This window comes from Sorex fumeus, unplaced genomic scaffold (genome assembly GCF_029834395.1).
Source record: "Sorex fumeus unplaced genomic scaffold, SorFum_2.1 ptg000075l, whole genome shotgun sequence".
NCBI classification, from domain to species: Eukaryota; Metazoa; Chordata; class Mammalia; order Eulipotyphla; family Soricidae; genus Sorex; species Sorex fumeus.
This window is the reverse complement of record NW_026606132.1, coordinates 5,777,854-5,793,613: the sequence shown is the minus strand read 5'-3', so window position 1 is coordinate 5,793,613 and position 15,760 is coordinate 5,777,854. Positions and strand designations below refer to the sequence as shown.

Below are 15,760 nucleotides of genomic sequence, written 5' to 3'. Positions count from 1 at the left end.
CTCTTGGATGTTAGCCCCTTATCAGAGGTGTATTGGGTAAATAATTTTCCCAGTCTTTTGGTTGTCTTTGTATCTTGGTCACCATTTCTTTTGAGGTGCAGAAGCTTCTACGTTTAATGTAGCCCCATTTGTCATTTGTCCCATTTATCTTTGCTTCCACTTGCTTGGTCAGTGGTGTTTCATCCTTGAAGATGCCTTTAGCTTCAATGTCATGGAGAGGTCTGCCCATATTTTCCTAAATGTACCTTATGGATTCAGTTTTGATATTGATGTTTTTATCCATTTTTTATCTGAGTTTTGTGCCTGGTAATAGAAAGAAATCTGAGTATCCTTTTTTGAATGTAACTACCCAGTTTTTACAGCACCACTTGTTGAAGAGGTTTCTTTTGCTCCACTTCATATTTGTTGCTCCTTTATGATTAGGTGATCATTTATTTGAGGGTCAAGGTCAGGATACTCTGTTCCATTGATCTGCGGGTCTGTCTTTTTTTCCAATACCACACTGTTTTAATTAATACTGCTTTGTAGTACAATTTGAAATAGGGAAAGGTGATGCCTCCCACTTCTTTTATCCCAAGGATTGCTTGAGCTATTCAGGGGGGGTCTATTGTTCCATATCAATTCCAGAAGTTTTGATATATTTCTTCAACAAATGTCATGTATATCCCTATAGGGACTGCACTGAATCTGTATAATACTTTGGGGAGTATTTCCATTTTGACAATATTAATCCTCCGAATCCATGAGCAGAGGTTGTGTTTCCATTTTCTCATGTCCTCTTTTATATCTTGAAGTAGTGTTTTATAGTTTTCTTTGTATAACTCCTTCACCTCTTTAGTTAAACTAATTCTGATGTATTTGATTTTCTGATGCACAATTGTGGGTGGGATTCTTTTACTAATATCTCTTTTATTATTTGTATATAGAAAAACCATGGAATTTGAGGCATTGATTTTGTAGCCTGCTACATTACTATATTAACTTATTTCTAGGAGCTTTTTTGTAGAATCTTTGAGACTTTTAAGTAATGTTATGTCATCTGCAAAAGCTTGCCTTCTTCCTTTACTATCTGGATGTCCTTGATATCTTGTACTTTCCTAACTGCTGTGTCAAGTACTTCCAGTGCTATATTGAACAGGAGTGGTGAGAGTTGGCAACCTTGTCTTGTGTCTGATCTTAGGAGGAAAGCCTTTAGTTTTTCCCCATTGAGAATAAGGCTTGCTGGGAGCTTGTGGTACCTGCCTTTGACTATATTGAGGAAAGTTTCTTCAATTCATATTTTGCTAAGAGAGTTTTTTATCATGAATAGGTGCTGGATCTTGTCAAATGCTTTCTGTACATCTATTGATATGATCATAGTTTTATCTTTTCTTTTATTGATATGGTGTATTATCTTGGTTGACTTGTGAATGTTAAACCATCCTTGTAGTCCCAGGATGAACCCTAATTGGTATGGTGTATGACCCTTTGGTGAGTTGTTGTATTCTATTTGTGAGTATTTTGTTGAGAATCTTTGTATTTGTGATCATCAGGGATATGGGACTGTAATTTTCCTTTTTTGCGTGGTGTCTCTGTCTGCTTTGGGGCTCAGAATGATGTTTGCCTGATAGAAACTGTTTGGGAATGTTTCTGCTTCTTCAATTTCTTGAAAAAGTTTGAAAAGGATTGGCAGTATGTTTTATTTAAATGTTTGAAAAAATCACTGGTAAATCCATCCGGTCCTGTTGATGGGTCTGTTCAGGCATTCCTTGGTTCAGCCTTGCGAGGTTTCAGAAATTCAGGAATTTGTCCATTTCTTCCAAATTCTCTTGTTTCATGGTGTAAAGATTCTCAAGGTAATCTCCGATGATCCTATGGGTTTTTGTAGTTTCTGTTGTGATGGCCCCCTTTTCATTTCTGTTTTGGTTTATTAGGGTTCTGTCTATGTTTTTTGTGAGTCTTGCCAGTAGTTTCTCAAGATTGTTTATTTTTACAGAGAACCAGCTCTTGGTTCCATTGACATTTTGGATTGGGTTTTTTTTTTTTTTTTTAGATTTCAGCTCACTGGTTTCTGCTCTAAGTTTTATTTTTCCCTTCCTCCAGTCTGGTTTGGGCTCCTTTTGTTGGTCATTTTCCAAGATCTTAAACTGTGAGGTTAAGTTATGGATGTGGGCCCTTTCTTCCTTCCTGATGAATACTTGCACAACTATGAGCTTTCATCTTAACACTGCTTTTGCCATGTCCAACAAGTTTGGGTAGCTCGTATCCTCATTCTCATTTGTTTCCAGTAATCTTTTTATTTTTTCTTTTATTTCCTCTCAAGTCACTGCTTGTTCAGTAGTGAGCTGTTTATAATTTCCAGGTGTTTGATTTGATTCTCCGTTTCTGTGTGTGACACTTCTATTTTCAGTGCATCATTGTCTGAAAAGATAGTTGTTACAATTTCTATCCTCTTAATTTTATGGAAGTATGTAGTATGTTTTGTGACCCAGCATGTGGTCTATCTTAGAGAATGTTCCATGTGCACAGAAGAAGAATGTGTATTCAGCTTTTGGGGAATGAAAAGTCCTATAAATATCTACTAACCACTTCTCTTTCATTTCTTCCCTCAAATAAAGTATTTTCTTGCTGAGCTTTAGTCTGGTTGATCTAATGAGAGGTTATAAAGCGGTGTTGAAATCTCCAACTACTGTTGTGTTGCTAACAATGTCTTTCTTCAAGTCTATTAACTGTTTTTTGAAGTATTTTGCTGATCTATCATTAGGTGCATATACATTCTAGGAGTGTGAGTTCTTCTTGATGTACAGATCTCTTGATCATTAGTAAATCGCCTTTACTATCTTGTATAACCTCTTCAAAGTCTATTTCATCTGATACTAGTATGACCACCTCTGCTTTTTTGAGGGGATTATTTACTTGAAAAAATGTTTTCCAGCCTTTGACTTTGAGCCTGTGTTTGGTTTGATTGTTCAAATGTGTCTTTTGTGGGCAGCAGAGTGTTGAGTTCAGTTTTCTTATCCATCCTGCCACTCTGTGCCTTTTGATTGGTGAGCTTAGTCTATTGACATTGAGAGAGATTATTGTGATGGGGATTTGTGCCATCTTTATGTAGGTGTTTGATGTACTTGTGGGACTTGTCTTACCTTGAAGTAGCCCATTTACTTCTTCTTGTAACAATGATTTGTCTATGAAATTCCCAAGTTGTTGTTTATCTGTAAAGTTGTGTATTATCTCTTCAAATCTGAATGAGCATCTGGCTGGGTAAAGTATTCCTGGTGAGGCATTCATTTCATTGAGTATTTTCACTATATCCCAGTACTGTTAGAACCGTGGTGGTTTCATCTGATAAGTCGGCTGTGAATCTTAAGCATGCTTCTTTGTAAGCAATTTCCTTCTTTGATCTTGTTATTTTCAGTATTCTATCTCTATCTATGATTTCCATTATTCTGATTAGGATGTATCTTGGGGTATTTTTATTTGGATTTCTTTTAGCTGGTACACTTTGGGCCTTCTAAATTGGGTGCATGCACTCTTCCCCTCCGGGAAATTCTCAGCAATGATGGTTTTGACAGTTGTTTCTTCATCAGGGTTTTCTTCTTACCCCTCTGATACTCCAGTGATTCTTATGTTGTTCCTCTTGAACTCATCCCAAAGTTCTCTTTTCATCAGTTAGTTTATCTTAAGGTTCTTACTCATCATCTGTTATTGTCTGAACATTTTCTGCACCTCATCTTGGAGCTCACTGATTCTGTCATCAGCAGCACAGTAACAGCTGCTGTGAGTTTTTCATTTCACCTTCTAGGTTTTTCAGATCTGTCCTTTCTGCTTACATTTTCGTTTTTGTTTTCCTTATTTCTGTTCTCATATCCTCCTGTATTTTGTTGGCAGTGAGTTCCATTGTTTCTTTGAGCTCCTTATGCATACTTAACAGTCCCATTCTAAATTCCTTATCAGAGAAGTTATACAACTCATTATTACTGGTTCTGTTAACTGGTCTAGCTTCTTCATTAACTAAGCCTGGTAGTTTTCTGCTTTGCTTTACCATTATCACCTTTGCAATTTGGAGTTTTTTCTTGCGTGTTGTTGTGTAGTTAGGGGACTATGTTAGTATGTCTTTGTATGTTTATGATGAGTTATGGAAGTGGTGAGAAATGTGTGTGTGGCTGCAGTGTGAAGTTGAGCAGCCATGCACTTCATGTATAAGGTTCACTTGTACCTGTAGGGGAGAATGTCTCTTCTGGGTCCAAAAGCCACCCCTGACGCCATGTAGAATTGTTAGCCATGCCCTCTCTTTCCATGGCCATTTAATGGAGCATTGACTTGAATTTGTCATCAATGAGACTTGAGGGTTTATTTAAGTTTGATAATTTGTCAGGACTTCTGTCTCTCTGCCAGAGCAGGTGAGATTTTTTTGTTTCACCATTTTTCTTAAAGACTTGTCGGTACTACAGTTTCAACTTCAGAGTTCCAAATATATGAGATCTGATCTGACTTTCCACTTTTCAGAAAATGGTTACTCTATAATCTGTTTAAATGTGTTATATATGTCATGAATGGTAGATAGAAAGTGTAGCAGGTTCGTGTGGTTTGAAATGATAGGGAAAGAATTAAAGAGGTGATATGATATGAAAGAGGCAAAAATACACTAAATTAACTCTCCCAGAAACCAGAGAGATGTTATAAGGGTATAGGTACTCGCCTTGTAAGTGACCATGCCTTTTTAAAAACATTTTTTAAATTAAATCACTGTGAGATACATTTACAAAGCTTCTGTGATTGAGTTTCAGGCTTACAATATTCCAACAACCATCCCTCCACCAGTGTGCATTTCCCACCACCAATATCCCCCATAACCCCCCTTTCATCCCCCCAGCCTGCCTTTCTGGTAGGCACTTGTCTTCTCTCTCTCTCTCTTCCTCTCCCTCCCTCCCTCCCTCCCTCCCTCCCTCCCTCTCTCCCTCCCTCTATCTCTCTCTCCCTTATCCCCATTTTGAACATTATGGTTTGCAATACAGATACTGAGAGGCCATCATATTTGGTTCTTTATCCACTTTCAGTATACATCTCCCATCCAGAGAGATCCCTTCCAACCACCAATGTAATAATGGTCCCTTCTCTATCCCAACTGTCCTCTCCCTTGGCCCTTAAGGCAGGCTTCCAACTGTGGACCATTTATCCTGACCCCCTTGTTTCTACTACCCTTGGGTGTTAGTCTCATCTTATGTTTTATTTTGTTTTGCTTTATATCCCACAAATGAGTGCAGTCATTCTGTCTGTCCTCCTGATATTTCACTTAGCATAATACTCTCCATGTCCACTCATTTCTAAGAAAATTTCATTACTCCAATTTTTCTAACAGCTATATAGTATTACAATGTGTAGATGTACCATAGTTTCTTTAACAAGTTGTTTGTTCTTGGGCACTCAGTTTGTTACACTACAGAAACTGGCACACATCAAAAAGAATAAGAATAACCAGTGCTGGAACAGATGTAGTAAGGGACTCTCCTTCATTGTTGGTGGTAATGCAGGCTGGTCCAGCCTTTATGGAAAACAATGTAGGCATTCCTTAAAAAACTAGAAATTGAGGTTCCATGTGACCCAGCAATACCACTTCTGGGAATATACCCTCAGGTTGCAAAAACACACAGCATAAATGACATCTGTACTTGTATGTTCATTGCAGCACTGTTCACAAACCTGCTTTTATTTCATTCCAGGGACTGTATACTGTTCCCTGAGTATCACCAGGAGTAATCTCAGTACAGCAGTAGTGATCCCTGTACACTTCTAGGTGTGATCCTAAAAGCAGAATTTAAAAAAATAATAACGATCAATAAAACAACCGTGTTCATCAATACTGAAAGCTTAGTCATTTCCAGTTACTAGTCTAAATGCTTTATATTGCTGCCCTCAAAGAACAGCAAGACAGGCTAGGATTTGGGTTTACTTGGAACCTCATTTTCCTTAATAGGAATCTGAGACACAGAAGCAAATGGTAATTTATTACTGATAGTAGTACTGATTGAGGTTTGAATCTCAAACTCATGTATTTTGGCAGTGTCTTCAGAGAATATTGCATTAAACATAAGTGGTTCTTTTTATCACTTCGGGAAAATGATTTTTTGCACAAAAGGTGGAACAAAAATGTCAGTGCCTCTTTAGTGTCTGTGGCTATTACTCAACCCCACGTTTCCTCCTCCTCCACTATTCCCATAACAGTCTGTGAGAGGACAGGGAACAGTGGTCACTATCACTCCTGCTTCCACCATGAATTTGGTCAACACCCAGTAGTACTGAAGGTGTCATATGACTCTGTGCCATCTCACACATGCAAAACACACAATTATGGAATAGACTAATGATCTCCAAATCAGATTTAAAGGGTTGCTCACCTAACATGCTTTTTGTAGGTGACGACAAACTTGAAAAGGCAGGTCTGAAATAAGTTCTAACACCCTGCTCCCTCTCAATAGGCTGGTTACTAGAACTTCAATCTTCAAGTTTTGTTAACTCCTCCACCTTTCTGACATGTCGACACCTGTGGAAAGCAAGTCCAGAGTTTATGCAGATGTTAATTCACACCGACCCCCAGAATACTGGGATTATAAGTCACTTGTGGTGCAGTTTGGAGATCAAGATGACTACCAACTAATTAGAAAATTAGGCCAGGGGAAATACAGTAATGTGTTTGAAGCTATCAGTAGTGCAAATAACAAAAAAGTTATAGTTAAAATCCTCAAGCCAGTAATGGAGATGAAAATCAAGCGTGAAATTAAGATTCTGCAGAATTTACAAGGTGGTCCTAACATCATCAAATTGATAGAAGCTGTAAAAGACCCTCTGTCAGGAACCCCTGCCTTGGTTTTGGAACATGTAAATAACGGAGACCACAAGCGATTTTACCAGTTAACAGACTATGATAATCGATTTTACATCTATGAGATTTTGAAAGCCTTGGACTATAGTCACAGCATGGGCATTATGCACAGAGATGTGAAGCCCCATAACGTTGTCGTTGATCATAAGCACAAAAAGCTTCGGCTTATAGACTGGGGACTAGCAGAATTTTACCATCCTGGCCAACAATATAATGCTCAGGTTGGTTCCCTATACTTCAAAGGTCCTGAGCTTCTTATAGACTATCAGATGTATGATTACAGTTTGGATATATGGAGTTTAGGTTGTATGCTAGCGAGTATGATCTTTCGCAAGGTGCCGTTTTTCCACGGAAGTGATGATTACGATCAGTTGTTTAGGATAGTCAAAGTTCTTGGGACAGATGATTTATATGACTATATTCAGAAATACAACGTTGAACTAGATCCATGTTTAAGTGAACTGTTGGGCTCACATCCCCGTAAGAGTTGGGATTGCTTTATAAACAAGAAAAACCAGCACCTTATCAGTCTAGAGGCCTTAGATTTACTGGACAAGCTGCTACGATATGACCATCAAACAAGGCTCACCGCTAGAGAGGCTATGGATCATCCCTACTTTTCTGACATTGTGAAAGACCAAACTCAAAGACGAAGTTCATCTATCAAGCCCAGGAAACATGTGTCAAACAGGGCTAGACCAAGGATTTCTTCAGTGCAAAACCCTTCACCCCTTGGTCATCTGGCAGATTTACCAGTCATTGATGGTCCTACCTCCCTTCAGAAGAATGAGATAGCCAATACTCACAAATAATGACACCTTCCTGATGCAAAGGAAGGGGGGAGGATCAGTTGTTTTGACTTATGCCTACCAGGGAGGGATGTAAGGGCATGAAAGAACCATTGCTTGTAGATTCATCAAGTCGTTCCGTCAAAACAATTCATGAGCTGGTCGTGTGGTTTTTTACCCTTTTTAACAAACTCGAAATTCTACCTTGAGATTCCCTGAAACATTACTTACAGGCGTGATAATTAATGGGCACATGCTTTTCTTCCTTTCCACATTCATTCTCTCATTGTTATAAAACAGAAGTGAACCAGCATCAATCCCTTCTGAGGCAATAGGCTGAAGAGATCTTCCCATGCCCACCACTGCTCCTCCTACCATCCCTCAGGCAGGGGATGTTCCTCATGCACTTTTCCAGAGATTACAGAAATGTAGATTATTAAAAGAAAGGTGGGAATGAAGAAAGGCAGGAGGACCCAACCTCCTCTTAAGATCAGGTGACCTCAAATAAAGGGTGTTGGGAGGATCCTCCCAGGATGGGAGAAGGATGCTGAAAGTAGAATATAGACCAAACATGATTGCCACTCAATGCCTCTTTTGCAACCACAACACCCAAAAGGAGCGCGAGAACAAAAGGGAATGCCCTGCCACAGAGGCAGGGTGGGATGGGAGAGATGGGGGGTGGGAGGGATACAGGGACCCGTGGTGGTGAGGATGTGCACTGGTGGAGGGATGGGTACTTGATCATTATATAACTGAAACCCAAGCACAAAATTTGTAAGTCTACAACTATACCTCATGGTGTTTCACTAATAAAAAAAAAATTTAAATTTAAATTTTAAAAAATCCCCCAAAGGAAAAAAAAATCAGGTATCCTGCTAATCACTTCTCATTTTAATTCTGAAGGGCTTCACCTGGGTTATCCTGACAAGCCTAGTGGATATAGGTCTTAACATGACCTGAGTTATCCTGACAAACCTAGTGGATATATGTCTTAACATGTATTAACTATCAACCTAACCTACTTATGACTATAGTGTCCAGTTAGTTAAAATTGTTACCAGTTTTCCTTTCATGCTTCTTACAATAGTTCTTTCCCCTTCCATCATTCAAAGGGCTCTATCACTGGTAGCAAGAAGGTGAAATTTTTTCTGTTTTCTTTGATTTGGGCCACTTATAACTAATTAATTACTGGGCATAACCTATTTGTGTTTCTTTTTGCTTCTTTTGGGGCCATACCCCGTGATGCTCAGGGGTTACTCCTGACTGACTCTTCATTCAGTGATAACTCCTGGTAGTGCTTGGGGGACCATTATGGGATGCTGGAGATCAAACCCAGGTCGGCCTCATGCAAAGCAAGCACCCTACCAACTATATTATCTCTCTAGCCCCATTTTTTGTTCTTTTTTTCAAAATAAAAAATTATTGTCTGAAAGGCCCAGGCTAATAACCCTTCCCCCACTTTTTTATTGTGACAAAAATACATACACCAGAATTTACCATCTTACTTTTCCCCCATTTTTTCTCTTTTTGCCAATACTTTTAAAGAAATATTGATATACCATTAGTTTAAAATACAGTAGCATTTTTGTTGTTGTTGTTTGATCCACACTACCTGTGCTTAGGGCTTGTTCCTGTCTCTGTACCCAAGGGATAACTCCTGGTGGAGGTCAGGAACCATACGGAGCGCTGGGATTGAACCCAGTAGCTAATAACTCTTAAAGAATGAATGAGAAATGGGGTCACAATAAGTTTCATTTATGCTTTCTGAGACCTTTTCTTCTAGCCTTTCCACTTCCCTCATATTTCATACAGTGAGAATGTGTATGTGTGTGTATATATATATATATATGTATATATGTGTGTGTATACATATATATGCTGAGCCACTTTCTCCACTGAGGGTCTCCAGTGAGGGTCTCAAGCACATGGTGGTCCTAAGGGAGGTAACAGTGTGTGCTAAAATCATAACCTTTAGTTAACAAATAATGGTGGGAGAAACAGAAGGAAAAGAAATTACAATTAAAAACTTAAAGAAATTTTTTTAAATCTTAGACCTTTAATAGTAGGGAAATGATAAACTCTTTTGTTACTGGCTTTCCACCTCTTGCTCTTTGTATATATAATACTTTGTATTTCATATGTGAAAGAACTAGTCTTAAACTTCTTTGGGGTAATTAAAAAGTTTGGTGTTATTTTTTATGTGAATTGTGCTACTGATAAGGTAGATAGAAATGATCTAGGCGATAGAACTGTGGTCTTGGGCATAGTAACACACCACATTTATTTCTTTTTGCTGAGAGAAGTGCAAATGATATACAATGAGAGTTCAGTCCAATCACATCTAAACACTGTATGAATTATGTATTTTTATAACAGTAACAAAATAAGCAATGATATTTAGTCTGCCTGGACCCTGTGATCAACACAGATTTCACTAAGGATAGTGGGCCGATTAATGCCTGCAGTGGTGCAATGATGAGGCCGGGAGGTGGGGCCTTACCACATGACAGGCGTCAAGATATCCTGGATTGTCCTGTGAATGTTTTATTGTTAGTTGTTTTTAGTGATGATGGAATATGAGTAGGCCCTTTCATAGTCAGACTGTAAGTTTGACTTTAAGCTTGACTGAATTTATTTCCTCTATGCTTTCTAGAGGACAGTTGGGAGAAATATGGTGATTGATGTGTCTCATCAGCTTTGATGCATGTACCCTACGGCTCCTGGCTATAAAAGACTCTTAGCTGCACTGGGGCCTACTTTTGTGCTTTAGGATCAACTTGATTAGTCTTTCATATTTTTGTTTAGCATGAGGCATATTTTCTTGTATTTAGAACACACAGCTATTCTCAGGTGATTACTCTGCACTCAGGAATCACCAGTGGCAGGGCTTGGGAGAAGGGCCATGTGGTGTTTAGGGAATCTAACCTGGGTCTGCCCATCTAAGGTAAGTTCCTTATCCCCCCACAGAATCCTTTGGACCTCATATGAGTCTTAAATCCCCTTAAGGGTGTGATCACATTTTTAGGTGTTTTAATCTTGATGATGGGCAGGGTAGGTGCACTTGGATGAGGATATAATGATTCAGGACAGCAAAGCATATTTGAATACCAGTGAGGCAATTCTGCTTTTCCTGTTTGGTATTTTGGAGTAAGCACAACCAGGATTTCTCTAGATTATAATTTTCATGGGTTTTCTCATCAATAAAAGGCTTTTTTCACATGTTAATTTTCAATAAAAGTTTTCTATTTCATCCTACAGAACTCTCCTTTATCTGGTTTTGTTTTTATTTATTTTATGTTTTTGTAGTCCTGACTCTGTGCTTAGCAGTAGCTTCAGGTGGGACTTGGTGGACTTTGTGAGTTGCTGGATATTGAACCCTGGTCCTCCCTATGGAAGGCAAGTTCTCTACCTACTGTACTATCTCTCGAGCCTCTTTCCATTTATTAGCATAAAAAGATGTTGAAACAAAGCAAGAAAACTCCCAGATACACCAGTTTTTTTTGTTCTGAAAACTCTGGGATCTTCTTAGAGCGGGGCAGGCAGTTCTCCCAGTACCCCTATACTGTGGGACATTCCACAGCCACCACGTGTAAGATTCATAACTAATTTCAGAAGAGCTGTCAAGCCAAGCTGATGCAACTAATGAGTACACTGGTTTTCAGGCTGAAAATTCAGGAGCCTCCTCAGGAAAGGAGTAGTGGGAATGGAGTAGTGGGTGTGTGTCAAGAAACATCCCAGTTCTACAGATCCTGGACCTCCCAGGGCACCTGAGCACATACATAGTTGTACAACACTTCCAAATTCCACAATACCAACATCACGAGGAGGACAGCAAATTAGATGTTAGTAGCATAGAAGGCAACAAAGCTCAAAACAACAGCTACATCAAAATAACACAGAAGGCTCAACTAGCAACAAATATTTCAGTGAACAATTTTAATAACCCCATTGTGATATATAACAATTTTCACAAATTTACTTTTACTGAACTTTTTTTCAATAATTCTATTGGTCATTTTGTTGTAACAAACAATATAAAATACTTATTTGTGCCTATCAAGAGATCAGGCTTGTGAGGTGGGTGGGAAACTAAGGACAATGGTGGAGGGAATGTCACACTAGTGGTGAGATTGGTGTTGTAGTATTCAATATCTGATACAATTGTATTAGGAAAAACTTTGGAAGCCACAGTATTACATAAAGTTTAAAATATTAATTGTAGGGGCTGGAGCAATAGCACAGAGGGTGGGGTATTTGCCTTGCACCTGGATTTGATTCCGCATGGCAGAGCCTGGCAAGCTCCCTGTGACGTATTCGATATGCCAGACACAGTAACAACAAAGTCTCCAATGGAGATGTTACTGGGCCCGCTTGAGCAAATCGATGATCAACGGGAGGGCCTTATAGAATTAGACTATAGAATTAGATCCTTTGAGGAAATGGAAGGAGATTCTCGTGAGAATTGAAATTGTAACCTAGTTCTTGACTCTTTGCCAGGAGTTTATTATATGCTTGCATTGTTCCTTAGTTTGATGGAGCTTGTACTTATTTCATACCTATAGATAAGTGCTCCAGAATAATAAAGTGCCACAAATTCATGGTGGAAGGAATTCCATCTTTTGTTCCAGATACTGTGAGGATTTTGTTATTTGTTGCTGGGGATTAGTGCCTCAATCCTTGTGCTCTTTTACTGCATGGAAAATTAACCAATACATAGTTCCCAGAAGGAGAGGGGAAGAGAAGGATAGTGCCTGCCTCATAGACCCATAGAAGCAGGCTGGGGGATGGCAGGAGGGAAGGGTCATTGGTGATGAGAAATTGATGTCAGTGGAGGGATGGCTGTTGAATCATTGTATGACCGAACAGCTTCGTAACTATGTACCCCATGGTGACTCAATTTTAAAAATTAAAAATTTAGTAAAAAAAATGGGGCTGGAGCAATAGCACAGTGAGTAGGGCGTTTGCCTTGCACACGGACGACCTGGGTTTGATTTCCAGCATCCCATATGGTCCCCTGAGCACCGCCAGGTGTGATTCCTGAGTGCAGAACCAGGAGTAACCCCTGTGCATCGTCAGGTGTGACCCCAAAAAAATTTAGTAAAAAAAGAAATTCACTGTCACTGTCTTCCCATTGTTCATCGATTTGCTCAAGCGGGCCCGGTAACGTCTCCATTGTGAGACTTGTTACTGTGATAGTGATCCTCAAACTAGCCCTATACCAAGTTCCTCCCTAGCTGGGGAGTTTCTTTTCCTTTCCCTTCAACTTTCAAATAAACTTTTCAATTGCCAACTCTGAGTCTGAGCATATTTATTACTCAATATTTTTAAGAAAATGTTGAAGCTGGGAATCATGGATGAACACAGAGACCCACTGTCGCTGGTCCTGCATTAACATTGAAATTCTATATTTTTACCCACGTTTTCCAGCTGGTAGTGTACTCAAGGATTATTGTTGGTGGTGCTTGGGAATAATACATGATGTTGGAGCTCAAACCCTGATCTATTGTGTGCAGCACAGATGCCTTATCCATTGCACTATCTCCAGTCACTTGAATCACTTTTTAAAACAAAATTTAAATCCCATATTTTGTTCATGCTTTTATTTAAAGGTAATTTACCTTATTAGACTAAAATACACCTTTAATATTTAACCAATATTGGAAAAACAATAAAATCTTATTTTTTAAATGCTCAACATTCAAGCCAGTGCTGTAGCACTGTTATATTTTCCAGCCATAAAACATTCTTAACTGTTTTATTCTATGCCAACTGAAACAAAATACTACCTCTGGATGGCCACCACATGGCCAGTTGCTATCAAAAAGAAGGAAAGAGTGATCCTCAACAGAAACTGCGAACTTGTCTTCAGTAGAAAGATAAATACTGGGAGGATAGGATGAGTAAAGGGGTCCTGGGACAATGACGAAGGGAAGTGGACATCTGGGTGGAGGGTGTGGTGTTGAAATAGTTCATATATGAAATCCAATTAATAACAGCTTGTAAATTATGTTTCCCAAAATAAGAAGAAAATTTTAAAAAGAAATAGGATAAAAAGTGCATTAGTGTTGGTCCTCTGAGCACCGCCAGAAGTAACTCCTGAGTGCAGAGCCAGGAGTAACCCCTGTGCATCGCCAGATGTGACCCAAAAAGCAAAAAAAGTGCATTAGTGTTGACAACACTCACTTTTAGGAGTCTCTGAGAGGCATCTTGACAGTTTCTGGGAAACAGCCTCATTTGGTGGAGTGTCCTCTTTAAAGTCTCACTGAGAATGAGCTGTGTTACCTCACTTAAAATGAGCTATTATGCCTGGAATGCTGTTTTAACATACTGATCATACAGTTCTGTCACTTTCCCAGGGCTCAATGCCTTATTTAGTCCCTATAGGAAACATGTGTTACATTGCAGCATCTGGGCTGTGGAACATTTGTTTTTTCTGGGAAGAACATGTCCATTAGCCAATATCGGGGATCTGTTATATGACACAATGTGGTGATCACAAGTGAGTTCACTAAGCAAATTAGTGACACGAAAGTCCTCATTTAACTAGATCATCTTATGGGAATGGTTTGCAGTGAGATCCAAGCACTTCCACGTTACTTGCCATCTTTTCTTCACAATTTTCTGCATGTTATTAACAGGCCAAGGTTACATGGGAGTTGCCAGTGAACAGTTCATGAAGCTCAGCCCTTCTGTAGCATCCTTTGCACTTGTATTTAGGCTGAATCCGCATAAAATTCCCAAGTCAGTTCACAACACTGGAGGATTAACCTCATTTTGTTTTTGGCTGTTTGGGGGCCACACCCAGCGATGCTCAGAGGTTACTCCTGGCTCTGCACTCAGAAATTACTCTGGGAAGTGCTTGGGAGACTGTATGGGGTGCTGGAAATTGAACCTCAGTTAGCCATTGCAAGGCAAACACCCTACTGGTTGTATTATCAGTCCTGCATAAATTTAATTATTCCTATAGTCAGTAAGGGATTGGCAGGAGTTTCCTGTGAACATGTTGGGACATGTGGAAAGGTAACACATCTAGAATAGACCTCTCTATGCATCTTGGTAACTTCTACCTGAACAGCCTGTACATAGTTGATCAAAGGGCATCTATCAGTACAAACAACAAAATGAGACTTCCTTTACAGCATCCCAGTCCCATTCTGTTTTTTTTTCTTTTTGGGTCACACCTGGTGATGCACAGGGGTTACTCCTGGCTTTGCACTCAGAAATTACTCCAGGCGGTGCTCAGGGGACCATATGGGATGCTGGAAATCGAATGCGGGTCAGCTGCATGCAAGGCAAACGCTCTACCCACTGTACTATCACTCCAGCCCCCATTCTGTTTGTAATGCAGGATACACCTTCATTTTTCCTTATTGAATTTAGGATTCACACATATGTGGATTCTCCACTTTATATGTAATTTAATAAGGGATTTGTCCTACTAATATATCCTATGTCAGTTTAATTTGTTGTCCTATCAAAGAGAACCCAGAAAGTCGTGGTAGTTTCCTATCTACAATTATGGATTTCATTAAAGGCCCTCCCGTTGATCGTCGATTTGCTCGAGCGGGCCCAGTAACGTCTCCATTGGAGACTTTGTTGTTACTGTGTCTGGCATATCGAATACTCTGGTAGCTTGCCGGGCTCTCCGAGAGGGGCGGAGGAATCGAACTCGGGTCGGCCATGTTGGCCGCTTGTAAGGCGAATGCCCTACCCGTTGTGCTATCGCTCCAGCCCTGAACTGCAAACGATTTTTGACATCTTTACCCAGACATCAATGGTTTAAAGAGTTTTTTGCATCCCATATATGTAAGTTTCATTATTAAAAGTGGTACTTTAAATTTCTGACCAAAATCTGTTTGAATAAAATTGAGGGTAAATAATATTGACATTTTATTGGGCATCTGAAACTTTTCTATATGGATTTTCTGATCAGAAACTTGGGTTAGAATATCAATGTGAGGATAGCCCCTGGAGCCCCAGACTATTGGTGGTTTCCATAGAAAGGGAAATCTGTGAAAAATTGTTTCTATAACTTGTGAGATTTGTTTTTATAGGACTAATAAAAATCACATTTTACAACAATTCCTTATCCTCGGGGAGAGATCCACAATTC

At 39.4% G+C, this 15,760-nt stretch overlaps 1 protein-coding gene across 1 annotated transcript; it reads left to right on the top strand.

The window, feature by feature from the left end:
• The first annotated feature begins 6,510 nt into the window (after positions 1–6,510).
• LOC130038339 (casein kinase II subunit alpha-like) lies at positions 6,511–7,671 on the top strand. Its single transcript, XM_056130232.1, has one exon. The coding sequence runs from the start codon at positions 6,511–6,513 to the stop codon at positions 7,669–7,671; it is 1,161 nt and encodes a 386-aa protein (XP_055986207.1).
• The last annotated feature ends 8,089 nt before the right edge of the window (positions 7,672–15,760 follow it).

Excerpts from the sequence above, each read along its gene's own strand:
- LOC130038339 (XM_056130232.1), top strand. The coding sequence starts at position 6,511 with ATGTCGACACCTGTGGAAAGCAAGTCCAGAGTTTATGCAGATGTTAAT.